At 39.0% G+C, this 27,343-nt stretch overlaps 1 protein-coding gene across 7 annotated transcripts; it reads left to right on the top strand.

Annotated features, from left to right (window-relative positions):
• The first annotated feature begins 73 nt into the window (after positions 1-73).
• On the top strand, positions 74-26,904 carry SREK1 (splicing regulatory glutamic acid and lysine rich protein 1). Of its 7 annotated transcripts, none has more exons than XM_080972549.1 (13): positions 74-282; positions 2,483-2,616; positions 10,777-10,889; positions 11,533-11,697; positions 12,412-12,590; positions 13,072-13,134; positions 13,989-14,119; positions 15,874-15,982; positions 19,081-19,365; positions 20,060-20,680; positions 21,325-21,420; positions 22,653-22,791; positions 24,796-26,904. In XM_080972549.1, the coding sequence occupies exons 1-13, from the start codon at positions 122-124 to the stop codon at positions 24,943-24,945; spliced, it is 2,346 nt and encodes a 781-aa protein (XP_080828675.1). In that variant the 5' UTR covers positions 74-121; the 3' UTR covers positions 24,946-26,904. The 7 variants fall into 7 exon arrangements, with proteins under 7 accessions (XP_080828675.1, XP_080828676.1, XP_080828677.1 ...); XM_080972555.1 differs by lacking the exon at positions 74-282 and adding an exon at positions 10,379-10,502; XM_080972550.1 differs by lacking the exon at positions 13,072-13,134.
• Positions 26,905-27,343: the final 439 nt, after the last annotated feature.

A 27,343-nucleotide genomic window follows, 5' to 3' on the forward strand; every position in this document is an offset into this window, starting at 1 on the left:
CTCTCGGAAGTTGCGCGAGTGCAGACGCTCTAGGAAGCTCCGCCGTTTCTTTCTCGGTGGTGGCTTCCGTCTCCTCGCCTGTGTGCGTTAGTTCGGCCGAGACAGCAAACTTGCCGCCATCATGATGAACAGCGGCGGCATCGGGGTGCCTCTCGGCTTCCCTTTGACCCCTACTTCGGTTATCCAAGTCACCAATTTATCATCGGCGGTCACTAGCGAGCAGATGCGAACGCTCTTCGGTTTCTTAGGTGACATCGAGGAGTTGCGTCTCTACCCTCCGGAGTAAGTTGAGGCCCGAGCAGGGCCCTCGGGGCCATAGAGAATGGCGGGAATGACAATCCTTGAGGCAAGGGGAGAGCGAGAAACGGACCGGATGCCGCGCCCGCCATCTTGCTTTCGGGTGCCGAGTGGCTCCCTTCATAGTGGTTGCGTCATTGGGCAGTATCTGTTCTACGAGAAGGAGAAGCTGCCCGTAATTAAGATGGCGGCCAGTGACTGTTCCCCCCCCCCCCAAAAAAAACCTGCCAGTTTCTCCTCAGCCGCAGTCCTTCAGCGTTTCTCTCCTTTTCTCTGGGTGATGGTTCTGGGAAAGGCCGCGGTTGTGGAGGCGAAATGCGGGCTCCCTAGAGGCCTAAGCCGATTTTCGTGCTCCCTCGAGGCTCTCCTCGGCGTTGCGTTTAGCAAAGACGCCATGTAGGAGAAATCTGGCTCCTCGGGGATCCTGCTTTCCTTTCCCCCGAATCTCGTTCCTTGCACTGCGTTGCATCCAAGGCTAGGCTAGTGACTAGTTACTCGGGAGTAAGCCTTAGTCACATCAACAGCGCTTGCTTCCGTGTAAAGCTGCAATCCTTTGCATGCAGCTTGGGAACATATATCATTGAAATTAATGGTCCTTACATTATAAGTTTCCAATAAGTACGCATAGGAAGGGATTGTAAGGGATGCACACTAGACCATATTTCTTAACAAGGCATGAGGGAAAGTTTCGTTTATTTTACTTAGTGATTTTATATTTTCTGCCTCCCCTCCCTTTCCCTCAAGCACTTGTAAATGGCAGAGAGATTTGGGACTACTCAAATGTGTAAATATGAATGGGATGTTAGCAGAATAAACTTTTAATTGGTATTAGTGCTTCCACCTTGTGCTTGCTGGGAATAATAATAATAATAATAATAATTTATTCATACCCTGGCCAGGGCTGGGCTCAGGGCGGCTAACACCAAATATGAATTACAATAAAACGTAATAGAAACAACAACAACAACAAACAAACAGTTAATTAAAATATGGCTTAAAATACACAAACAGCCTAGAAGTAATGGGAAGCCATTGTTTTTGATGTGCAACCAGGGACTTGTCTTATTGTGCACCACTTCTCGCTTACTGATATTGAATCTCTTCTGCCATTCTGTTTCCTGTTACCTATTTTGGAGAGATCCTTTCTAGCTTTTCACAGATTTCTTGGGATTTTACAATCATAAATAAATTGATGCTGTTCACCTGCACTCATCAAACACACTCCTTAAGATCTAGTCTTCACAGACTTAATCAGCATATTATCAGACAATGTTATACAATCCTAGGTTAGTTCTATTAATTTAAGCTCATGGGAGAGCCGACTGCCCCAAGAGTTCAAGGTGTCAACTTGTGCAGAATGAAGTGGCTGCATTTGACAAATACTGAAATATTAAAATGTCCCCATTATACTTTGTAGAGTTTATGCCAGGGTGATTAAAAATGAGTGTGCAGATTCAGCATCAAATTCTTCTTAAAGGAATTGGCTGTATTTCCAGAAGGATACCAGCTATAAAAGTGTTCCACCATTTCTTAAAAATCTTAACTGAAGATCTTAAAGCACATGCAGAAGTTTGCCTAATGTACAATTTTATTTCATTTAACTGTAGCATAGGTCATTTACAGAATGCTGTTAAAATATTTTAGTTACTTGAAATTAAACAAGAACCTTACTGCTGGTGACAGAATGTTTCTTTGCTAGTATTTGAATTATTTTTAGGAAAAGAGTTTTATTTATATTCTGTATTAAAAAGTAAAGACCAATGCAGATACAACATGAGCTTGATTGTTAATTGTGATTAAGAAGCTGGGTATAGTAATTCAGATTCTAAAAACTGAATTCAGGGTTTTTTTTGACCATGATTAAGGCTGCTCAGTGTTCATTCCTAACCATGGTAAAGGGTTTGTGTGTGCATTTGTGAAACATGCTCACATGAACTAGAGAACCTGTAGGTGGATATAGCGCAATTTTACATCCTGATCCCTTAACTGTAGTTAATGGATAAGTTAGAGTTATATTTGTACCGGCCTAAAGTAATCTGATACTATGTGAGAAACATATTTCAGTTTTCATGTTCTGTAGGTCTGTAATTTATAGAATTACATTTGCATTAATATTTATAGTTGCATAAGACTAGCAAAAATAGATCAAAACTACAGCATCTAATTGGTTTTCTTTTTCTTGCAGCAACGCACCACTTGCTTTTTCCTCCAAAGTATGTTATATTAAGTTTCGGGAATCTTCGAGTGTTGGTGTGGCCCAGCATCTAACAAACACGGTTTTTATTGACAGAGCTCTGATAGTTGTGCCCTGCGCTGAAGGTTGGTATTTCAGATTATACCTTTGTTTTGATAGTCTCTGTTCTGTCAATTTGTTGCTTGTGTTTTTTCAGCAACTGGGAAGGCGTTGAAGCTATTACTTATCTTGCTTTTCTTGTAATAAAAGCGAATTTGGTAGGAAGGAAGACACTTTCTTTTTAAAATTTGTATGGAATTTAAAAATATATTTTGCATTAGGTTTGAAATGTGGGGGCATTTTCTCTTATGAAATGTGGTCATGTTTCATTTATCTTTTGCAAGGATGAACATTTGCTTCTTTCACTAAAACTGCACACTGACAACTTCATCCTAAAATTGTCCTAGCCATCTGTCTGAAAAGGAATGGGCAACACAGATGGAAGTGAAACTACATCAGAAAATTCCAATCACATATTCACACATCTCTGATACAGTAGGAGCTAGACCCTACTTTCTTATTTTGGTTGTAAGCTAGGATTCTCAGGATTCAAAAACAATTGTAGTGAATTACTTGGGTGGGCTTAATTTGAGTAATGGTATATCCCATCCTAATGACTCATTAGTAATGCATTCCTAAGTTTGAGTTGTTAGTGAATAACTGGGTGGTTCTCTAGCTTTAATGTGATCGTAAGTATGCCTTTATGCTGCTTTCACAATTGTGTAGCAAATCACCATGTAATGTTAAGGATGGCTTCAGCTGCTCAGATAATAAATGATAGAGCTAGTAATAGCTTTGGGTCTGTTAGTTGCATAGATATATATTTGAATTCCAGTTCTCTAGTTATAGTTTAGAGAGGACAAAATTCCATCAGAATACCTTGCACATGTGGGAAGGGACAGAGATAGGGAATTGTTCCTAGTTGGTAGAAAGGAAGTGTCTCAGAAGCATCAGCCAAGATCCACAGGTGCAATTAACTCCTATTGTTCAGGTAGAAGTTCAAAGGTGATCTTGGCCAGTGAACAGAAGGGAAATGAAAGGGAGTAAATAAAACAAAATTCTAAAGGTGGCCTTGTGAGCCAAGAATGGAGGTCATTAACTCAAGATACTTACAGGCTTAGAGTATGGGAGGAATTTAACCTAGTACCAAGAATATTGCTTTGTGAGCACAAGCATTTCTGTGCCCAGTGCACTGTTCGGGGATTCTCCCCAAACCCCCAAGCCAATTTCAGGTGCATACATTGTGGCGGGGGAGGGGGAGAGGCCCATTGCACTAGTGGAAATGCTTGTGCTGTTGTCTGCTATCAGGACCGCTTAGTTGAATCCATTCCTATGCGTTCAGAACATGTATCAAACATTTATTGTGGACGTTTTGGTACTAAGCTTTAGGGTTTCAATTCCAAAACAAATAAAAACAGTGCAGATATATAAACGTATCCTTGTAGTAGAACTTTCCTATAACAGAGAAAGGGAATACATTTATTGAAATTTATTGACCCTTATTTCTGCTCTCTATCCTGAACAGTTTTCAAGAATTCTTGGGTATTTTCAGAATTAATAAAACCTGCAGTCTTTTTTCTTACATTCATAACTATGTTACATTATCATTACCCAGTTACATTGCTAATTGAAATGTTTTATTATGATAAATTAATATGACTTTGGTGACATAATCTCAAATGCAGTAGAAAAAGTGTTTCTGTGCCACATCACAGGCTTGAGTGTCAGGTCTTCTAGCAAGATTGTTTGAAGTTGTGGAGCATCACTGACATGGCTTTCTGCAGCCTGGAGAGTGCCTTTCTGTGGACCTCAGAATTTTCTTTAGAAATATTGATATATGGCTCTTCTGATTGTGGAAATGTAATATGTGCTAAAAGCACAAAAAATCAAAGAGTTATCATGGGGGTTTCTGTTTGAGAGTTGGGTTTCTGTGTTCTTTACTTACCATTTCCCTTTCTGCACTTAAACTTAAATGATGTTCCATACATTTTGTTAAAATATAATTAATTTGTTAAATCTTTGCTTTAGGACTGGGTAATGTTCACATGTAGGGCAATATCTAACTAAGTTGATCCATCACAGCAAGGTAGATGACTTGAGCAACTGACCTTCTAATCACCTGCCCGCCATGCTCCCTAAATCTATTCCTCCACCACTCCAGGGCAGATTTGGAGAGGGCACTGGATACATGTGGGGAGGAAGTTACGTTACACAAGCAGAAATCTTTGTGCTGGTGAAAAGAGTTAGTTGGATACTGCCCATACCATCCAGTATGGAGTTTTAGTATAAAGTGTGCATGACACTACAGTTCTATTCTTAGTATATATGTTCCGAGAAACAAAACCTCTCTTCTTCCCTCTGGCAAAGCAGGAATACATGCATTTCTGGAGTAGGATACATAAGGACAAAATTTTCAGCGGTCAATTCTAACGCCTTAAAAGTATCATTAACCAATCAGTTATGCCCTTTGTTTTAGTTTTCAGTAGTTTTCATTTGTGGCTCTGAGTTGGTTCTTAGCATGGTTTATTCAGGGACAGGAATAGCACCACTTGTTGGCATCCGTCTGTCTGGAGAGACAGTGGAGTGCACCTACAGGGGTGAAGTAAAACCGCTGTATTAGCAGCACCAAAGTGACCTTCCTTGGGTGCAAGCCTGGGCAGTATGTTTGGATGTCCTGGGCTGCCCAGACAGCAAGACCTATTGGCCTCACTGATATGCTGATAGGAAATGCACCAAAGCACTGTTTTATCCCATTTCTGGTATACCCTGACTCTATAGTGATATAGCTAGGATTATTGTGGGGTGCCTCAGACTCAGACAGCATGGCTTTAGTCCAACAGCATCTGGGGAGCCACAAGTTCTCTACCCTGGTGTTATTGGAATAGTTTCACCAAACTAAAACCAAATTTCTAAAGTCAAGAGAGTATTTGAAGGTTACCTACCTTTATCTGAGATTGTTATTCTTTGTTTTGGGACTGATACTTTGGGCATGGAGAAGAACAGTTTTTATATTTTATACTTGCCTATCTGATAACAACACTATTACTGTACTAAGAACAAGTGAGTGTCCTATGCTACCCCTCTTTCATGGTCTTTCTTCTGCTCTCTTGTAACTCCCATGAGAGAAGAATAGCTAAGCACATGAGATAACTATTTCCAACTGGTAAAGGTAATAAAATCAACCCTCCAGCTGGAAAGTGGCTGGTGAGGAAGGGCTACCCTGGGGACTATAAAAAAGAAGACCCTTCTTCCTTTTGTTTCCTTGTACCCGACTACTCCAGGGGGCTTGGTGGTGCTCCTCTACCTTGTTATTTCTGCTGATAAGTTGTTGGAAGACAGGGTTATGTGCAATAAAATAACACACAAACTTGTTTGCATTCTTACACAGAGCTTACACAATGTTTAATGCATGCAAGTTTACACCCAAAGGTGACTTGCAGGAGAGACACGATGTCATAATGAAATATCTAGAGTCAATAATAAATAGAATAAATACATATATACATAGTGCTGATCATTAATGCTGTGTTTGGGTACAGTTTACAATTCTAGAAAGCATACATTACCTATTTAAACCTGTAAATGAAAATAAAGAACATGTTAAGTAATGGACATCTATCCTGACAGTGTAAACTACCTTAAAAATTGCTGCTTGTACAGCTTCTTAAATAGCACTTACAGTGCAATCCTACTCAACTATACTCAAAGAGTTCAAGGTGGCTTACTTTCAGGTAAGCTTGCAGAGGATTTCATCCCTAATTAGGACTGGTAGTCCATGCAGGCAAGGAATTTCAAAGATGTCATTTTCTGAAGAGGAACATCTCAACATAGTTCTCTAATGATGTGTTTTTTAGACTATTAATAAGAATTACAAATGGTTTTAGTTAGAAAATGCATAGTCTGGGCAATGGTTAAAACTTCATGGACATCTTCTTTGAATTTACCTTCGACCAAATGGGGAAAAGGAGCGGACTATAAGAGCACTGGTATAATGTGCTATGTTTTATCTACGCTTGCCTACTAGTGGCTGGTCTCTCTTGGAAAATCCAGATGTTGCATAACAATTTTCTTGCGGGAATGATAATTGTCTAGAAAACTGGCATAGAAGGATATTGGGGGTTGGGGTTAAAGAGAAGGAATTCTTTTTTTAAAAAAAACTTCTATTCTGTCTGTCAGAAATTACTGTCCTCTGAAGGCCCGCACTGGGCATTAAACTGGTGTTCAATGTGTAACACAAACACACTTCACCACTATTCACATTACTAACCAACATTGTGACTTCGGCAAAAAAACAAAAAACAAAACATCATTACATTGTCAAGATGTGGCCCCTTTCCATTGTATGTATAACTGAAATCTCTCGAAAAAACTTGTTCTGGTTTGAGAGAGGCCAATATTGAAATGTATCAGAGATGCCACTTTTAACCATCATTCTGAACTTTTTTATGTCCACATTTTCTGGAAGATGGATTTTGACTATTAATTTGGTTTTGTATGTTTTCTCTGTGTGATATTTGTGCATTATTAGATGACTAGACTGGCCAAGGCAGACCTGTTACACTTGCCTGAGTTAGGCATTGTTTGCCATGCCACTAAACCTGCCGCCAAGTGACAACTTCATGGGGGAATGAGAGCGGAGTCTGGCCTGCAGAAGATGGACGCCCTGTCTCTGTTTTTATTATTTTATTTTGCTTTCTTTTCTCTTCTTTTTGTTAATTTTGTCCCTTTTTTGCTTTAATTCTTTCATTTCTACCTGTGAGCTGGTTCTTCAGTTCTGTAAAAATGGTGTTCTGTTATAAGAGTTCATGATTCATTTTAAACTTGACCCTATGAAATTGTTCATAGATCAACCAAAAATTCCAGAGTTTAGACTTTGTAGTTAGATTGTAGATACAATCCTAAACATGCATAGTTAGAAATAAAAGATGAATAAAATTAATAGGAATTACTTCTGAGTAAATCTGGCTAGAATTGGATTATTTGAAAAGTGAAGTGATCCATTTGTTTCCATTGGCTCATATTATTGAAGCTTTTAGATATATGTGGCTTTTCTGGACTACAATCTGAAGACTGTCCTCTGAAAATACTTCCCCCTCCCTTCCCAGAAGCTCTCTTACTAAGCAACCATAGCAAGTTGGTTTCCCATATCTAAAAAGATAATGGCTCCCTTCACATGTTCACTGAGTTGTTTGGGAGCCACTTTCCCACTGTGTTCTTGGTGGCAGTATGTATATGAATGCTGAAACCATATGACAGAGCTCTGTGAGGAAAATGCTTCCACATGGTTGGGTGAGTATGTGAACGGGGGGGGACATTGTTTTTTCAATACCTATACCTGGCCTGTTCAATTGGCTGTCGTATTATTTATTTTGAAAATAAATAAATAAATAATACTAATATTCTTAATTCATTTCTCAAAAAATAGGAGAAAGCCTGAATGTGAAGTATTGACCAGTGTTTGTTTTATATACTGTCTTCTCTTTACTGTAGCATTCTATGGGAAGACGGCAAGCAGGACTAATTTTTCTCTTGAGTTGGCTCACGCTTATGGCATACTCTTAGATACAGCAGAGGCACATCACAGAAGTGTTTTCATTGTCAAGTTTGAATATTTTCTGTGTAAAACTCAAGAAAAATATCAACATTCTTCTGTTACATTTCTCTGAAGTAGAGATGAGCACAAATTGATATTGTCATCTCTTTCATTGTTCTCTTTTTCAATAAAGAATTTTGAAATTTCTGGGAATTTGATGTAAGCAGCCAAGGAATTATATTGTTAAAAATCGATCCTCCTGAAGTTGCTGATTTTGCTAACGAGCCAAAATTTAGAGTTATTCTAAAGCCACTTGAATATATTTTTTAAGCTATAAAGATTACTTCAAGTGAGGGTAAGACACCAGAGGTTTTAAACTGACGCAAGTAAATTGACACAAATAATTATAGTGATCAATCAGTTTAAAATGACATGGTCTAGCTCTGAATGAATGCGAAGTGTGTATGTGTGTGTGTTTGCGTCTGCGCGTGCACACTTCATATCATTGCTTTTAAGAATGTCATTTTAGCCATTGACAATGCTTAGTGTTTTATACATAGAAAGGAGTTTCAACAAATATGGATCTCTTTTTGTGGAGATTGAAACTACTGAAATATGTTTTTATTTTTTGTAGACTTTAACTCCATTCATCACTAAGCTGAGAAATGTATAGATATATGTATAGTTAGGAACAAAATATACTTTTTAGGTAAAGAATAGTTTTGTTGCAGAGAAGTTGTAGTTGTGTGTGAAACTAGTTTTCTGGATTCTAGTTTACGTTTAGTAGTTTTGTTCTGATCAGAAATAGAATTTTTGATGTTTCAGTTTTGATGATGAATTTTGTTTTCTAGTAAAGTCTGAAAAAGGCTTTACTTGTAGTACTTAAGCTTGGAAGTGGTCTTATTTATTCCCATTGATTTTTATCCATGTATTATCTTAATCTTGAAGCAACCTATCAGAACACTGATGTACTTGAATTTTATTGTAGTCGAGAAACACTGGCTAATTCATGTGTACGTCTTAGACCATAATTTGGTTCTTACACATGGGCCTTGTATCTTGCCCAAGAAAAATCAGGAATAATTGATCTCTATCTGGAGAAGAAGCTATTAGTATTTTAATTGTAATGCTTTATTGCTGCCTTAGTATTGGCTTTGGTTTATTTTGTAATTATATGCTTCACAAACTCAGATTGCCTAAGGAAGTTGAAAATCACAGTTTAGGTCTTCAGGCAGCTTCTAACACCAGAAACTTTCTGAAGCGTAGCAACCTTCCAGAAGTTAATGCAGTAGTTCAAAAGTTTGCCCCATATTATGTCTTTGATTGTCTATGGAAATGAGGACTGTAGCAGTAGGAGAGGGGGCAGATAGGATGTTAGTGGGCAGGGGTCTATCTCTCTCTCTTTGGAAATGTCATTAAAACACCAGGCGATTTGAGGGCTCAGTGGCTTAGGTTGGTTGTTGTCACTTTGACGAGTAACACTTAGTGTTCAGACAAAGGTGACTTCTAGGCAGAGTGCTTTGCCACGTGCAGGTAATAATTTCTGGTCAGTTTTTCAAATAATTCTGGTTTGTGTGTGTTAGAATTTTTTACGGCTTTTTAAACTCAAGTTGCTGAAGCTTAAATGGAAATCACAATATTTAGCAGCTCTTAGGATATCTTTAGGAAAGACTAAGTGGGTTAGATTTAAAGCGCACTTTAGTCAAGTTCATTTTAAGTAATAATCCAGTGCAGGCAGTGGTTGATTATAATTAGTACTAAACGTTGGGTTAAGATCCCAAACATATAGTGACATTATTGTTTATTTTACTGAGGGTCAGCCATGCTTCCAGAGAAAATATATAGGGATATCAGCAGAACTTATTGTCACCTAACAAATAAAGATGCCGGACAGGTAGTCATACTATCTTAGTTATGTTTACGTGATGAAGGTGTAGTGCTTAACAATGGTTTAGGCACTCAGACATAAATGCTTATGTCTGCATTGGACCAGTGAGATTGAACAAATATTTTGGTAAATGCCTTGCTACCTCCAGATGTTAAGGAAACTGGGTAGTTGAAGTACCTAAGCTAAAAATCAGTGCGGGTCTAGGTTTCTTGCCTTGCTTGAGTTGTTGTACTGGACTGACAAGGCAGTCATCTGGTAACATTTTTCACTCAGCTATTTTAGCAGACAAAAAGGGCTGATTTTGGTTAGCACACTCCTGTTTCCTCTTTTTTTTTCCTTTTGACTGATTTGGTTATTTGCCATTTCTGGGGATTAAACTTTAAAAAATGTTCTTCTTTTCTGTATCTGATGTTCTGTGTGCTATTAGTGATGCAGCCAACACGAACGGTTGTCATGTGTAACACAACTTTCGATCACCGTGAAAACAACGTCCTGCGAAAGCGTCCATGCTTGATATCGTTTGGTTCATGAACATTAAGTTTCCAGTACAGGTGACCCATAGCTCAAAGTGTTAAATAATTGTCTACATTGTTCAGTTTTTAAAGTAATAATCCGGTAATGCTAGTTTTGCTCACTTGTTGTTCCTAGTGGAGCAGGGGCAAAGGAAAAACTTGGAATTATTTTCTTTTTTGTAAGGCTCTCATAGATTGATTTTTTTTTCTTTACTATTTTTAAGTTGAAGGGTGTTGGTAAAAAAAATAAAATAGAAAAATAACACTTGGGAGGTGGCGTTACTTTTAGTAACAAAAATATTTGCTTCTTCAGGTAAAATTCCAGATGAAGCCAAAGCCCTCTCCCTCTTGGCTCCTGCTCCTACAATGACAAGCCTGATTCCTGGTGGAGGGTTGCTTCCTATACCAACACCACCCGTGAGTTCAGTAAGTAGATATTCATGTAATAATTCTACTCAAAGGGGATGCAGTCTATTCAGTTCTGTTTTGGGTGCATGTTCCATTACATTGTAATGATTGCAGTAATTGTCTTGAATCTGAAATTATTCAATTATTTGAAATTATTAGGACCAGTCTGAATGTCGCAACACAATGAGCAATATCTAGAGTTCTCCAGAACTCTTTGTCAGGCTGAATGTTAAGCAAAAAAGAAAAAAAGTTGGGGGGGGGGGGGAAAGCTGGCATAATGTTAAAGCTACAGCATCTGTAGATTGAAATAATTTTAAAATGGACTCCAGGTGTTGTTGTGCACTCTTAGATTTACTATCTTCTGGGTGCTCAACTTTCTAGAATTGAAATAGGACTGAAGTAGCTATGCAATAATGCTTTCGGTAAACATAGAAGAGGACTCCTCTTCTTAAGACATATTAGTGACAGTGTATATAGCTTTTTACAGTTGCTTTCCTTTTACCTGGTCTGGTCAGCCAAGATGGTTTGTGGTCACATATCAAACAGCAGGTTTTAGGACTGGTGCTAACCTAATTTTTGAGGTGAATTTAATTTGAATCAGTCCACAGTGGGAGGAAAACTTTTCATACTTATTTCTGTAAAAACTATCCTCTGTTTTCAGATTGGTATTTCTCTTGGTCCACTGGGTGCGATACCAGCAGCAGCGTTGGATCATAATATTACAGCCATTGGAGACATACCGCAGCCGCCCATTATGGGCAATGTGGATCCTTCCAAGATTGATGAAATTAGGAGGACTGTATATGTTGGAAACTTGAATTCCCAGGTAAATGTCTTTGCTACAGTAGATGCATTAATGCAGGTGTGAGGAACCTTTGGCCGTCCAGGTGTTGCTGAATTACAGCTCTCGTCAGCCCCAGCAAGCATGGCTAATGGCCAGGGATGATGGGAACTGTAGTTCAATACCAGAAGGGCCAAAGGTTCCCCACACCTGCATTAATGGAAAGTGTAGCTTTATATTCCATGGCTTGATAGCTCTGATTTTGAGCAAACTAAAAGAGCATCTGCTGCATCAGCCTTTCCCTGATGCTGTGTACAGAGGTTAGTTACAGACTCTATACAGCCTGCAAGAGCTTGAAAATGATTACTTTTCCTCCCAACTTGTATAGTATGGTGCTGTGCACAACACACAGGTCACAAGGCCCCTCTCAGATGATCTATACCAGAAGTTGCCAGTATGATCCCCTCCTGATGTAGTTGGACTACAACTCCCATCATACCTGACCATTGGCTATGCTGTCTGAGACTGATGGGAGTTGTAGTTCAATAAATATTTCAAGGGCACCATGTTGGCTCTTCCTGGTTTATAGTCTGCATTAGATGGACAGACCATGCAGTATGGAGAGTGTCATTCAGGAGTTTACAGTACTGTAGTTGGGACTTGGGTATCTATTTTGGCTGGGTCAAAGGATATGGGGCAGGCTTATAAGTGAATGCACGTGATGTTACTTGACTGAGCCCTCTTTCTTTCTCTTTAAAGACTACTACAGCAGATCAGCTTCTTGAGTTTTTTAAGCAAGTTGGAGAAGTCAAGTTTGTGCGGATGGCAGGCGATGAGACTCAACCAACACGTTTTGCTTTTGTCGAGTTTGCTGACCAAAACTCTGTTCCTAGAGCCCTTGCCTTTAATGGAGTTGTGTTTGGAGATAGGCCGCTGAAGTAAGAAACTGTACAAATATTATCAAAATAAATTGGGAGGTATATTGTGTGTAATTACAACCCTGTCCTATAGAACTCTGCCACAGTTTTAGGAAACTACTGAATAATATATATATATAATAATTTTTTTTTAGCACAGAATAGCATTTCCATAGCAATATTTGCATGCATTTTTTATTTAACTCTGTGCAAGGGCCCTCTGTCTTTACTTAAAACCTAAATCGTGTTCATGTTGGCAAACAGATCTGCTGAACCTGTGTGAAAGGTTTGCCATGCAGAAGTTGCCGTTTCAATGGTACTTTAATCCCATTACCAAGTACCTGATAAAGCCTGTTAATCTGTTTGTCGTTAGTACTTTGGTAGAAAAAGTGCAATCTTATTCTTTTTAGCTGTTGCTTGTGTGCAAGCAGAGGCATGTGCCACAACAGTTCAAGTGGTATCCTCTGTGAGCTCTACCCTGTTTGCAATTTAATACCCCCAGGCTCCATACTGGTTCCTGTCCTGAAATAAAGACCACGGGCAACTCCAGCTCTAGAGATCAGAGGCAAGTTTTGCAAAATCAAGTAAAAATTGAGCCAACAAGCCAATGCTTTTATTTATAAAATTTATACAACACTTGATTGTAAAAAAAACCCCAAACATCAAAGCAGTTTACAAAAGAGAAAATAGCAAAATCAAGAAAAATTTACAACCCAACTTTAAAACATACAAAAGCTAAAATACTAAAACAGATTGAAATTAATTATTTATTTAGTAATGGTGAAACAACTATGCAGGATAAAAGTGGTCTGGCATTCAGCATTTCAAACAGAAATCTTAAGTTTAAGTTGAAGCATTTGGAAGAAAACTGTCAAAATTGTAGTTACCTGTTGTAATCCCCTTTTGGCTCTTTTCCGTGTTTTGAGATGGGTGCACTTTGCAAAATCAAATACATAATATCCTTTGCATGGAGCCAGCGAAACACTTGTTTCTTTTGCCTAATACTGTATTTAATAACCTTTGTTATTTCTAAAGTGACTTGACTATAATACAGCACCTGGAGTTTAAACTAAAAAGAACAAAGCTTGCACATAGACTTCAAAAAGCAACGAGCCTTAATGAGAAAAGGAGTTGACAGGACAAAGGAAAGAGAAAGTCTCTTTTCCCAGGTGTTTAACAGAGAACATAAATAAAGGTAGATTTTCCGCCATCCCTTACCTGCAGGGACGAGGTATAATCCAAAGTAGTTGTGGACTTAAGAATATGAGGCTTGTGCTGGTCCCCAGTTCTGTGGCTGACTGCACTATAAAATGAATATTTGGGTGTGAAGTGCATATTTTTTTCTGTGCGTTTAGTTCAACTACGTGTGCATATGTGCAATGACGTATAAACTGAATTGATTTTGCTTGTTTAATTTAGAATAAATCACTCCAATAATGCAATAGTGAAGCCTCCTGAAATGACACCACAAGCTGCTGCTAAGGAGTTGGAAGAAGTGATGAAGAGAGTACGGGAAGCCCAGTCCTTTATATCTGCTGCTATTGAGCCAGGTAGGATATTATTACTTTCTTGGAATACGACTATCTCCACTGCTAGGATGAAAGTATCTCTGCTGCAATGAATCCTGGTGTATATTTAGAATAGCTTTTTATTATTTATTTTTAGATATAGGGAAAGGCCAGCTTGAGCAACAACCAGTGGACAACATTGTTTTGTGACCCATCTGTTTTTGATGGCGTCTGAGTGGTTTTACACTTTACACCGTGAAGATAGAACTGTTCATACACTGGGTAGCACTGCTTTCTATTGTCAAAGTGCTGAATGGAGTCCTTTTTATTAACCGTAACATAAATGTATGGGGTTTTTTTTCCTTGTTGGCCCCTCCTTTCATTAACTCCCTGTCTCCTCCACCTTCTCCCCTGCCAGGTGTCTTGCTGCTTCTTCAGTCTTTTCCTTTCATCTTGCTACCTACTGTGCTCACATTCCTGCTTACCTTTTTTCTGTGACCTAATCCCATCCAGTCTCCCAGCCTTTTCTCTATATATCACAAATAACATTTCTGGTTCAGCAGATCATGGTTTGGTGAAGTGGGAATGAAGGAACAAGCTGAAGTTGTACTCTCTTCCCCACTGCCTTGCACACTCAGCTTCAGAGAAAACTTCCCAGTTTCTTAAACTGGTTTCGTGTGATATCTGAACTCATTAGGAAACTTCATTGCAGCCACTTCTTTCTTTGTTAGCTCTCTTCTGAAACTGGGCAAGTGCATGAGAAGATTCTAGCAGTTTTGGCGAAGGGGAGTGTTGGAGATAGAGATCTGGTTCACCTCTAATCTTCCTAGTTCAGCAAACTCATTTGCAATCCTAGCTTATAGAGAGCACTCCTCCCAATGTTCTATGATAGCAGTTTCAGAAGAGGTCTCACTGGCAAGAGCTGACTTTTACATGATTTTCTAATGAATGTTGAAATATTTAGCTTGCCAATTATTATTATTATTAATTGTAACATTTTAACCAGTTAAAAAAGAACAAATAGCGCTGATTGACATGCAGTTCCATTACCTACCTTACAAGTATCTGGCACTTGCATATCAGATGCGTTGGGTTCTTTGTTTTTAAAAAGGTGTATGCTATTATTATTTTTAAAAAATTCAACTTCCAAATCCAGAAATATCTATTACTGCTTAAGGGGAAGATTCAGTTAATATTGTTTCCTGACCTGGCTGGCCAGAGTTCATTTGATTGAGCTGATCTGAAAATCGCTGGGATTAAATACATCTATCAGTGGAATAACTTTGACTAATGTTTGTCATCCGTATTCCCAATCTATTGCTTCATTTAGTGATTGATTATAAAACATATATTATTGAAACCGTTCTGTAGGGGGACTAGGTTTTCAAGCCCCAACTCCTTAATTGTAATAGTGCTTTGGCAATAAAATACAGTGCTATTATGTGTGTTTCTACATAGTTTTTCAAACTGCTTTATTGGAATTTGTGTTTCTCTCTGAAGTGAGTTTTGCCAAACATGTTTTAAACTTGTGCATTGTGGCGGCAACATAAATCCCATTCCTTATTTAGCTAGCTGTTTATAATTATCTGGTTTATGTGTACTGCTGCAGGATGGCTGCACTCAACGAATATATGCAATGACTTTCTTGGATGTTTCTGAAGGATTTTTGCAAAGAAGGAAGATGTGCAGAGAGTAGGCCCCTTGCAATATATGTGGTACATTCCACTTGTGCCAGATTGTTAGCTGGGATCTGTAAATATTCTGAGCTTACACTGCAAAGTCGTTTTTTCTCTCAGAGTCTGGAAAGAGCAGTGAAAGGAAAGGTGGTCGGTCGCGCTCCCATTCACGTTCAGTATCCAGATCTAGTTCAAAATCTCGAAGGAAAAGATCACACTCAAAACGCAGGTAAAATTCTCACGTATAAAATCCTCTGAAAGCAACAGTTGACCTGTCCCTTCTCTGTTTCTTAAGGAAATTCAATTTAAGCCGTTAATACAATTTGTGGATGGTTGAAATGAAGAACTGTTTTGAATTTGAATTCCTTATTTTTCATGGCAAGATGGCAGCTGTAGTGAAACAGTTTCGGAAATGGTTACAAAGTAAATCATGCTGAATCCAGAGGACAAAATCTATCCGTTCTTCCAAGAACCCCTGTGCTTCCACCAATAACTGCTTTTGGGTTTCCTTTTCTCCTTCTTTGGGGAGGAAAATGAAGGCGTTCTCTCTTAGAAGTTGGGCTCTTGAAACGATGCCTCACTGCTGCTTCCTCCGAAAACCCAGTTGGGAAGAGGGAGAATCCACACACACACTTCCACTGCCTGTTCAGTTTGTGGAAGCGATAGCTTTCTGCAAAACCCCAACTTGCAGAATTAAAAGCATCTTTCCTTTATTGAGAATGGGGCAGACAAAAGATAAGTGGTTTTGCTTCTGCATATTGGGCTTTTGCAGAAAGGGGCAGCTATGCCCTTTACAAAAATTAATGGAAAGCTAAGAGAACACCTTTTCCCCATCTTTAACATATCACATCACTCAAAATATGACGCTGCTGTCTGTGCTTCTGATGTTTGAGGGAGAAAATATCAATGTCTTTAGTTTATTAGGTAACTGATCTGTTTCCCCTTAATTTTAGCCTCACAGTATAGCACAATTTTTTCTAGTTGTTAGGGTTTTGAAGAGAAGGCACAAGCAAAATAATGTGAGTTCAACACAATGGAGATTTTGATAATAAAGTCAAAATAATTAAAAAAAATCAGAAGTGACTGAAATGGATACAATTATAAAAACACATCTTACATTATACAAGGAAGGAAATAGAAAAAAAAATGCCACCCAATAAAACTATATTTTGGAGGGATTTTCCACTCCTGTGACTGCAATGTCATATATTTAATATATAATCCCACAATAGGGGTGAAATCAGAAGGATCAGTGCCACCCTTAGCTGCTTAGATATCTCGGTTTCTCTGAGATAGCAATGAACATAACTTTCTTGAATTAATGAGTATAGTGTGAAGCTTGTTTCCATTATTAATCAAGCAGCTACCAGTAACTATACATTTAACTGCTTACATATAAGATCCACGTTACCTTTATAAAAATTATACAAAACACATAATTCAGGTCTAGGATCACATTTTTATCTATTAAGTGTCCTGATTTTTATAATCACTTGTTTCAACAATTCATGGACTTTGGCACAACTCTGTCACATGTGCCAATCAGCTCTCAGTGGCCCACAGCCCTGATCTTGTAATGTCAGCCAAACATGCATGAAGTTGTCCCTTAACATACTGTGTCAATGCTTCTGAAGTTCAAGGATGGAAATCTTGGCAACATGAGTTTTTAGGTAACTGAGGTAGCCCCCAAATCAAATGGTCTGTTTCCTCTTAATTCTTGCCCCAGAGTATACAGCAATTAAGTATCTCAGATTCAGATAGTGTTTAGTACGAATTATGTCATACTGAATTATGTTTACATTTTGTTACATCAATCTTTGTTTATCTAAATATCCGACATTGTTTTGTTCTTGTTGCCTCTTCGGTTTACAGGTCCTTTCTTTTAAGCAAAAACACCCACTACCACCTCAATTCTAAATCTGTTGTGATGGCAGTCATGCTATTCAGTGGAAGTTTAACACACTTAAGTACAGAGGAGTGCCATGATGGTAATAAGCAATGGAAGTACTCGATTTAAAAGGGGCCTTCTGTGTAGAGTGTGCAGTCCCATTCACTAGTTTCCCAGTTGCAGTACTGGATCTGAGAACATGGTTTTTTTATGTGTTTTATCTCTCTGTTCTTCTGGTCAATGCAATAACAAACATTAAAATCACACAATGCAAGGAAACCAGAATAAGTATTTGATCAGCATGCTGAGCAGTATATTGGATGAGGTAGGTAACAGTTTGAAATATCTCAGTGGAACAGCTTTGTTACTTCTGTTGGGTAGCCTTTACTGTCTAGCCAGCAACCAGGGTGGTTTGAAGCCAAGCAGGTCTGGCTAGTGCCTGAATAGCGGACCACCTGGAAACAACATCTATGCTGCTTCCATGATAGAAGAAAGGCAGGATATAAATGTAAGCAAATAAATGAAATACAAATTTTGTTTGTGGAAACTTACAACAGAACGTTAGCTCCACTTCAAATCTCTAGCATGCATACACATTCCTATTGCGTCAGATGAGTATTGCAATAAATAATGGCACTGAATAGGAACCCGAGCAAGTTCAGTGAAATTGTTTTGCAGATACATTCATAAATGTTTTCCTGTACAAAATCATTTTGGGTGAGCCACAAATGTAATTTTATACCCATTTAGTTCTTAGCTTGCTGGACCTCACTTGGATCACAAACAACAGCTTCGCTTAATCCTTTGCGGTGCATTGTATAGCTTGGTGATGATGACACACATTAAAATATTCAGGGAGCTTTCCAAAAATAAATACTACTGATGAAGGAGATGTATCTCTTGGGGGTATTCCTTCGGTATATGGACCATTTGAATGAGCCTCAATGCTGAAATGCAGTGTTTCTGTCTCCCATATCCCCCCCTGCCCCCCCCCAATCATGGGCATGTTATAGTAAATTTAGGCACACAATCCGAAGAAGGGGTTGCCATTTAATACAAACTGCAAACCTTTGTACGCATGGAAGCAAATTTCATGAGATTCTTCTCCCTCTGAAAAAAGTGGGGGAAGGAGGCCTCATTATGGAATACTTACACCACATCTTAGTTCTGTAAGTAATGCTAATTTGAGGTGGCACTTTGCTGTGCATTATTTTATCAGTTTGATTGCCTTTCTCAAACAATTTTGTTTTAGTTACCTTTTGCTAGGAAGCTAATTTTGATTTATATTCTCTATTTTATGCCCGTTTTAAATATTATGTTTGAAAAATTGTATATTATTTTGTACAGTGGAGTGCAAATTACAATTTGTATGGTTTATAATAGGGACTGGTGAAACAACGTAGTCCATAGCATTTATCATTTGCTGTTGCATGCTATAGGAGTAGATCTCGTGACAGATCCCGCTCCAGCCAAAAGGACAGACGGGACAGATCCCGCTCCAGCCAGAAGGACAGACGAGAGAGATCCGTCTCCAGCCAGAAGGACAGACGGGACAGATCCCGCTCCAGCCAGAAGGACAGACGAGAGAGATCCATCTCCAGCCAGAAGGACAGACGGGACAGATCCCGCTCCAGCCAGAAGGACAGGCGCAGATCCAAAACTCCACCCAAAAAACGCTCAAAATCTAAAGAAAGGCTGAGATCAAGAAGCCGGTCACCTTCTCGGTGAGATTCCTATGATTAATTTATTTCTTTTATATTCTTTGTGGGGTATTGAGTGACTTCCTGAACATTAGATGTAGGGTTACAATCTCACCATAAAATAGTGGTTTTTGTAGCATCCCAACATTTGCACTCCTTCAGTATAACAAATAGCTCTAATTTTATCTCCTTTTTATTATTTACTTATTACTTGCTTAAAAGCATTTCTAAACTACTTAATGTGTAAAATATAAAAACAAAAATTCAGCCCCCAAATCAATAAAACGGTATAAAAATCTAAAAACAAATAAAACAGATTCAGGAGGTGTTACCCTTCCTTTACTAGATTTACTACTGCTCTACTAGATGCTCTTCTGCAATCCTGAAGGTATGCTTGAGGGTGGGAAGAAGCTCTTTAGTTGACTTTAGTTCTTTGTTTTTTATAATTATTTTTATTAAGGTTTTTTGGGGGGGTTACAAGGTACATACATCATCTCTATTATCAGATCATGAAGTCCGTTCTACAGATCAGTCATTTAATATGAGACTTTGATGTTGGTTGGTGGGGAGAAAAGATGTAGGGGTAGGAGGGAAGGCGGGGTAGTAAACATTAATTCTTTTACATAGTATAGGTGTGAGGGTTTTGTGTCAGCAGTTGACTTTAGTCTTTTGTTGTAATGAATGCTGCACAATTTAAATTAATGTTTTCATTTTACAGGGAGAAGAGGAAGGAAAGCAAAGAGAGGATCAGAGAGAAGGAAAAGATTAGTAGAGAAAGAGACAGAGAGAAGGAAAAAGAGAAGGATCGAGACAAGGATAAAGACAGGGGCAGGGAGAAGGAAAGGGGCAGGGAGAGGGAGAGGGACAAAGAGAAGACCCAGGATAGAACCAAAGATCGTGCAAAAGATAAGGACAAGGATCGGGAGAAGGACAAAGACCAAGAGAAGGAAAAAGAAAGAGACAAGGAGAAAGTGTCAGACACAGAAAAAGACAAGGCAGAGGATCTGGACAAAGTCAGAGAGAGGGAAAAAGAGACAGAGACTGAGAAGGAGGAAGACAAGGAGAAGGATAGCAAAGAACAGCTAAAAGGAAAAGAGGAGGACAAGGAGAAAGACCAAGAGAAAGAAAAAGCAGAGGAGAAAAGCAGTGAAAAAGAAAAAGAGAAGGAAGCAGAGAAGCCAAAAGATAAGGACAAGGAAGGAGAGAAGGCAAAAGACCGAGATAAGGAGCGGGAACGAGAGAAAGAAAAAGAGAGAGATGAAAAAAGGAAGAAAGAAAAGAGATCCAGGACACCTCCCAGAAGCTACAGTTCCTCAAGAAGATCACGAAGTTCCAGCAGGTTCACTTTTTTTCTTATAATTTTGTCATGCTTTGTAGATTTATTGCTTCTGTTTATGAAAAACTTTTTGGGGGGAAACGTATTCAAATCAGTGTAGAATAAATCATGTCTTTAGTATTGCAAAGAAGAAGAAGGGATAAATACAGTAGGCTCCTGTTCTAGGAGGTGGCGTGCGGGGTTTCCACATAAAGCCAAAATCGTATACAGGGAGAACAAGCTCTGCACTGCTCCCACATGACCATTTCTACCTTTCCGAAGCCAGTAAGCTAAGTGGCCCTTGCCCCCTTGGGAGGCTCTTGTGCAGGGTCTAGAGACTCTCACGAGATCTCTGCCTTGCGTGCATTTAATTTGTGTGATTGCGGACTGAGCACGTAAGGCTGCTTAGGGGAAATCCTGAGGTTTTCAGAAGTGCAAAAAATCTTTATGGAAAATCCCCCTAAGGTGGGGTGAATTGAGTTTGCCCAGTGGCCAGTGAATGCTGACAATTGGGTATGGGGGGAAAGCAGAAAGGAGGTAGAAGGGGAAGGCATGGCTGGCTGACTAAAAACAGTGAACAGGAGCTCTCCACACTGCAACATTTTGTTACAGTTCCCACTTGTGAATTGTAATTTCCAACATTAATCTTTAATTACCGAATCCTACAGAGATAGACGGAAGCGGAAGAGCCGAAGTCCCTCAAAGTCTCCAAGATCATCTAAAATTACAAAAAGGAAATCCTCTCGATCTCCGTCTCCAAGGAGGTAAGTGTATAGCTCTATCACGCAAGGTCCTACAGTATACACTGCAGGCTCTCCCCAGTGCACACCTCACTCTATTCATGGTCATTTTACTAGAATGACAAGAAATTGGGGTTGGTACACACACATGCATCCTGGAAATACTTATATTGAAGTGTGCTGCATAAAATGTTAAACTCAAATTATAAGGAAAAGAGGGGATGAGAATTTTAAGACTGGCATTTGCATGAGCTGGAATATGGATGCACTTTTGATTTCTTTGTCAGTGGAAAATTACTTTCAGTAGAGCTGAGTATGTGGAAAAACTGCATTATACTTCTGAGAAAGCATCAAGCAGTTTACAAAATAGCAGTTCATTCCTGCTGGATAATTATTTTACATTCTTATAGCACTTGCATGTTCAAAATCTTCTTACATATGTTGTCCTGGGAAGCCCAGCCAGATGGGCAGGGTATTTTTTACTATTATTATTATTATTATTATTATTATTATTATTCTTGCAATAAGATTATCCCAGTATTGCAGCTGGGGGAATGAGGATAAGAAAACTAGTTAGTTGCCTGAAGCCACCTGCCGCATCTTTAGGCAGAAGCAGTATTTGAAGTGGGCACTTCGAATTCATGGCTAAGACTGCAGAATTATTGGCCCCATTCAGCATAAAGCTGGAGAAAGGAGACAGAAACATCAGAAAAAACTTTCTGACAGTAAGAGCTGTTCAACAGTGGAACGGTCTCCCTCGGGAGGTTGTGGACTCCCCTTCCCTGGAAGTTTTAAAGCAGAGGTTGGGTGGCCATCTGTCCTGGACGCTTTAGCTGAGATTCCTGCATTGCAGGGGGTTGGACTAGATGACCCTCAGGTCCCTTCTAACTCGGCAATTCTACAGTTCTATGATTCTAAGCTTGTTTTGGCTCTCTGCTTTAATCAGCAAGTACAAAACATAAACAAGTAGGTTGCAATCCACATTTTGCACGAAAGATGAGCCAGGGACCATCTCTCCCTCTCTATTCTGCCAGTGTTGGGAATAAGGTTCTGGCTTGTCTTACTTGGCTAGTTTCTTGCCATGGTAGAATGTCAGACCATGTTATTGGCTGCTCCCCTCTGCCCCTTCATGTGGCATGTTCAGCATTTGTGTGAAAGTATCCCTATGTGCATACAGCAGATGCATACAGGGGAATGGGAACAGAGCATATATGACCTTTTTAATTGCAGCTACTTCATTCTTATTTTCAAAACAGAAATAAGAAAGACAAAAAGACCGATAAGGAGAGAGACCTGAGTAATGACAGAAGAGAAAGGGAACGGTCTACCTCCAAGAAAAAGAGTAGCAAAGACAAGGATGTTAAAGAGAAATCTGATAAAACCACAACTTTGAAGGTAAGTCACTGTGAATGAGTGAGCAAGCCAGAAACAGGTGTGGAAAAGAATGCTTGTCATTGACTGTTTGGATACCTCATGCAATTTCCTCTAAGGTGGTGTTTGGTGATCATTGGTTGCTTCTAAAGTGCCTAGCACCTCCAAAGACATCTTGATCACTACTGGCTGGGTGGATGTGGGGAATCTGAAGAAAATGTAAATTACACTGCAGTTGATGAATAGGACTAAGTAGACTACTTAGTAGAGCAGTGCACATGCTGGAAGGTACAAAGTGGTTGCCTGGAGTAAAATGTCAGGTGCCAACAGCCCACATGCATTATCAGCTCTTGAGAAACAATATGCCAAGGCTTGCTCCTAGTGGAGATCCTTCTTCAGGGTATCTTTAAAATATTACAGATGAGGGCAACAGAACACAACCATCACTGAGATGTATCTGTAGTGCTCTAATGAATTGGGGGGATCCTGCAGAATGATTTTTTCCCCTTTTCTTTTGATAGAGCACCTTTGTTGTGTAGAATACATGGCTGGGTGGTGGTGGTTGTTATAGCAGTGTCATCTTGTTGGACCGCCTTATTTGAAAATCCAAGATGATAAGGAGAACATTCACGGTGTCATTTCATGTTAGAGGCAACAAAATCATTTATATTGGCCCGCACTGTTACTTTCCACTCTGAGCTGTTTGCCTCCTGTCCTCTTAGAACTGGAATCAGTTCACAAGATTCACAAAGTATAGCAGGTGAGGACTACCTCAGCAGAAGAATCCCATCTGTTTCTGCTTCAATACAGAAATAAGCTATGCCTGCACCACTTCAAAAGTATCAGGAGTGTTCTTAGCAAAACAAGTCCTCACTGTGTTATCCAGTGAGCACTTGCATGTATGAAAGAGCCACTGTGGATCGAAAACCACAAATAAAACTTTGTATTACTGCACATTAGCTTGAACACAAATACTTTTTAATAGTGTCAAGTTACACATTGAACTGCAAGGCCTCAAGAATTGCACGTACTAGGCTCGGCGTATTCTCAGTAGTAACCCCCTTCCCTCTAGAACTCTTACGGAACAAGATCTCTTAGTGCTGGTGTTTAGGAATATGAGTAGCTGATCTAGTTTCTTTCCATCCTTTATTTGAACTTGAGGTTCTGGCATGGGATTTCTGACTGAGATACAAAGAACTACTTTGGGACATGCCTAGTGGAACCTGATTTTTGTTTGTTGCCATGATGTTTGTGGTAGGGTAACTCCACATCATTGGGTTTCATGGCATTTTCTGGGAGTTCAGCAAAAGAAATGCAGAGGTTACTTCACCTAGTTCCTAGTCAGGGGTTGGAGAAAAGAAGACCCCCTGAGAAACTTTATCCTAGTTTTGGTGAATCAGGAAGATACAGCCTCCTGGTCCTTCTGATAGTTCAGGATACTAAAAGGCCCATCATTTCCAGAAACACAGACTTGCAGAACTGGCCTAGACCTCAACACTCCTGTCTCTAATATTAGACCTTGGTCCTAGGACTCGCCAGTGCTTGTTCTCCTTTTCCTCTTTCTGTCAGAAATCCCAAGCTCTATTTCAGTGATTGAGGGCCACATCCTATAGGTCCTCTTGTCCTAATAAGCTGTTCTTTAGTTTCTCCCCCATTGTGTTATTTATCCTCCAGGAGTTGCTTTGACCATCGCTCTGTCAGCAATGCCTGATGCCGTATCACAAACTGCCTTTAAAAAGTCTTTTGAAACTAGAGGAGCACCATGTCATATGGGGGTGGGGAAGAGGCTTCATTGAGCCTGCAGAAGTAGTTGTGCAATTTTTTATACACAGACAGTAATATTTTAATCGGGAAGACAGATTTGGCTGCTCATATCTATTCTTAACAAGTGGGCATCTTTAAAAACAAAATCCTATAACTAAAGTGATATATACTAATCTGAAATGTATCAGAACGTTATTTGATGTAACATACATTTCTTACAGTCTTTTTATTCTACCATTTTTTGCTTTTTAAAACTTTGTGCAGGATAAAGATCTGAGTAAAGAGAACCAGAATTCTGAAATTGACAAAGTAGAAAAGGAAGACACACCTCCTGCAGAAGAAGTCAAACTACAACAGAATGGGAACTGCCAACCAAATGAAGAAAACCTCTCAGTTAAAACAGAAGATGTGTAGAGGACTGAATGGACCTCTGACCCAACTGTGGAAAGAGACAAAGCTTTTCCTCCCCTCCCCCACAACCCACCAAAAGAGAATAAAAATTACCAAGCAATCAACCGGACATGTTGTGTTGTGCTAGCAGCACTCCGGGTTCTTTAGGTGGTTTGGTCAACTTGAAGATGAGCAAGAAGCAGCACTGACCAGTAGGATCTGCTGCAACAAGAGCCAACAGCATTGGATCTGATCATCTGTAGGAATCCATGCATTTCAGTGATAAGACTGGTTGACAGCTGTTACAAATAAGTGGAAAGCTGTAATCTGTACTACCCACAAAAGTTGCTGGGGATGCTTTCAAAGTTGTTAAAATATTGGTAGTTTGAATTTTTTTGTTTTGCTTTGTGGGTTTTTAAACTAAACTCAATGTGATATGTTTTGATAATGTGCTTGAAAATGGTGCAGAGATACACATGCTTCCCTTGTTGTTGTACATGACAGTGATGACAAGTTTTATCCTAACACAGTTTTACAGTTATTGTGTTTATGCCCACAAAGGCAAGTGAAGATTCTTTAATTTGTTGCTTGTGACTTTCTTTTTATATTTTTAAGTAATTTCCTTATAAGACTAAAAGCTTTCTCTTACTAGTAGTTGATCAATGCATGCTAATGTTCAGATTCTAGAAAGAACGGCCATGTTTATACTAGATTTCCATTCTTCCAACTATAAGCACATCTCTGTAGTAATCTCCAAACAACTGGCTTCGTTTTGAGCTATATTGTAGTGTGTCCAGTCACCTGCAAACAGGACAGATACCCATGACAAGATTGTTTTGTTTTTGAGTTGGGATGTGGGAGCACAAGCTAATGCTTTAGTGCCTTCTTTGAAACACAGAATAGTGATTCCTAGGAATCACATGTTATTTAATTCCCTCTTTGTCTAATCCTTTATCTTCTAGATGGTTCTATCACAATAGTAGGTAAGCATCTGAGAGGTCAGCCTTGTGTGTACTTGGTGGTTATTTAATAACAGATTGAAGATACGTTTAAATGGAAAAAAAGGGTCATAGCTGAAATCAAGATTCAAGGATCATCATATAGTGGACGTGGCCCTGTCTGCAATCCAGTTATCCTATAAATTAACTATAGTGTATGCCAAACTGATGAATTGAACAGTTCTAAGTAAACGTATATCATAACCGGGTTGTGGACTGGGTATCGAAATCAAAAGTGCCCTTTTAAAATAGTTATCTTCTAACACCAGTTGTGAAGCATGACAGGGACAACTTGCAAGTTCTCCCTGGAGAAGACATAAAACCACACAGATTCCTGTTTACTTGTTGAAAAATAGCCTGTAAGAGAACAGCACCTGACAAATGCAACTCCTCTCTGAATTCATTTCAGCATTGTAAGACTGACAACAAAAGCTTAGATAAGATAAGATAAGATTACACTAAAATCAAGAAGTGTTTTGAATATAACATAACACAGTCAAATTGCCTTACCTCACAGGAAAGAGATGGAAAAGCCAAGTAAAAACTAGCTTTCATTTTGTGTTCTCTAAATTGCACTTAATGCAAATGTAAACCTTTTATGGTAAATGGAAAAATTAAAACATGCTGTAAGGAAATGAAGCCCATTGATTGTGACTCTGCTTTAATAGCCCATTGTTTTTTGTTATAGTCAAAAGTTTTTTCTCTCTCCTTTTGGCCTCTGTGTACATTAAAACTATAGTGAATGCTTTACCATGTAAAGTATGGACAGTCTTTTTTTTATGTTTAAGCCACATGAAGTTGGCTGGCAAACAGCTTATTCTGATAATAAAGGAATGACAAATCTCATATGCGTCTTGAAAGACTGAAAGATTGTGTCTTGGAACAACAGCTGTCATATTTATGATGTGTAAGTAGCATAGAGTAAAGATTGTATACTTGTTATCTTTGGTACTATCACTAATAAAATTAAGTATTTTAGAGGGAAGTTATTTTTTGCTCACTTTTTAAAGGAATGCCTGAAAACGGATTGTTTACTAATGGAGCTAGTATTTTGACATGTGTGCTTTGCATTTACAGTGATAGCAAAGATGAAAAAATCTGGAGCATTGAGGAAGTGTGTGTGTTAAAAATGATAAAATATCAACATAAAGTAATGCCAATATTTAACATGCATAGAATTCAAGTTCCTCACATTTATTGTCAAGGCTGCTGCTATTCCCCATTTGTAACGGTCTGAGGCTGTGAAAATCCTTATAGTGAGTTCATGGCTGGGGCAAGTTTTGAACTGCATACTTCCTAGCCAGCCTACAAGGAAATTCTTTTAACTTAAATTGTGTAAGAACTTGCCACTTAGTTTGGTGGAACTTGTTTAAAGCATCTTGAGTCTAGCAGGTGGTCAGAATTCAGGATCCTGACTATAGTTT

This window comes from Podarcis pityusensis, assembly GCF_964106645.2.
Source record: "Podarcis pityusensis genome assembly, chromosome: 11".
NCBI lineage: Eukaryota > Metazoa > Chordata > Lepidosauria > Squamata > Lacertidae > Podarcis > Podarcis pityusensis.

Excerpts from the sequence above, each read along its gene's own strand:
- SREK1 (XM_080972549.1), top strand. The coding sequence starts at position 122 with ATGATGAACAGCGGCGGCATCGGGGTGCCTCTCGGCTTCCCTTTGACC. Across the intron at positions 13,135-13,988 it reads TCCAGCTCTAGAGATCAGAG|AATAAATCACTCCAATAATG; the intron begins GCAAGTTTTGCA and ends TGTTTAATTTAG. Across the intron at positions 20,681-21,324 it reads AGATCACGAAGTTCCAGCAG|AGATAGACGGAAGCGGAAGA; the intron begins GTTCACTTTTTT and ends CGAATCCTACAG.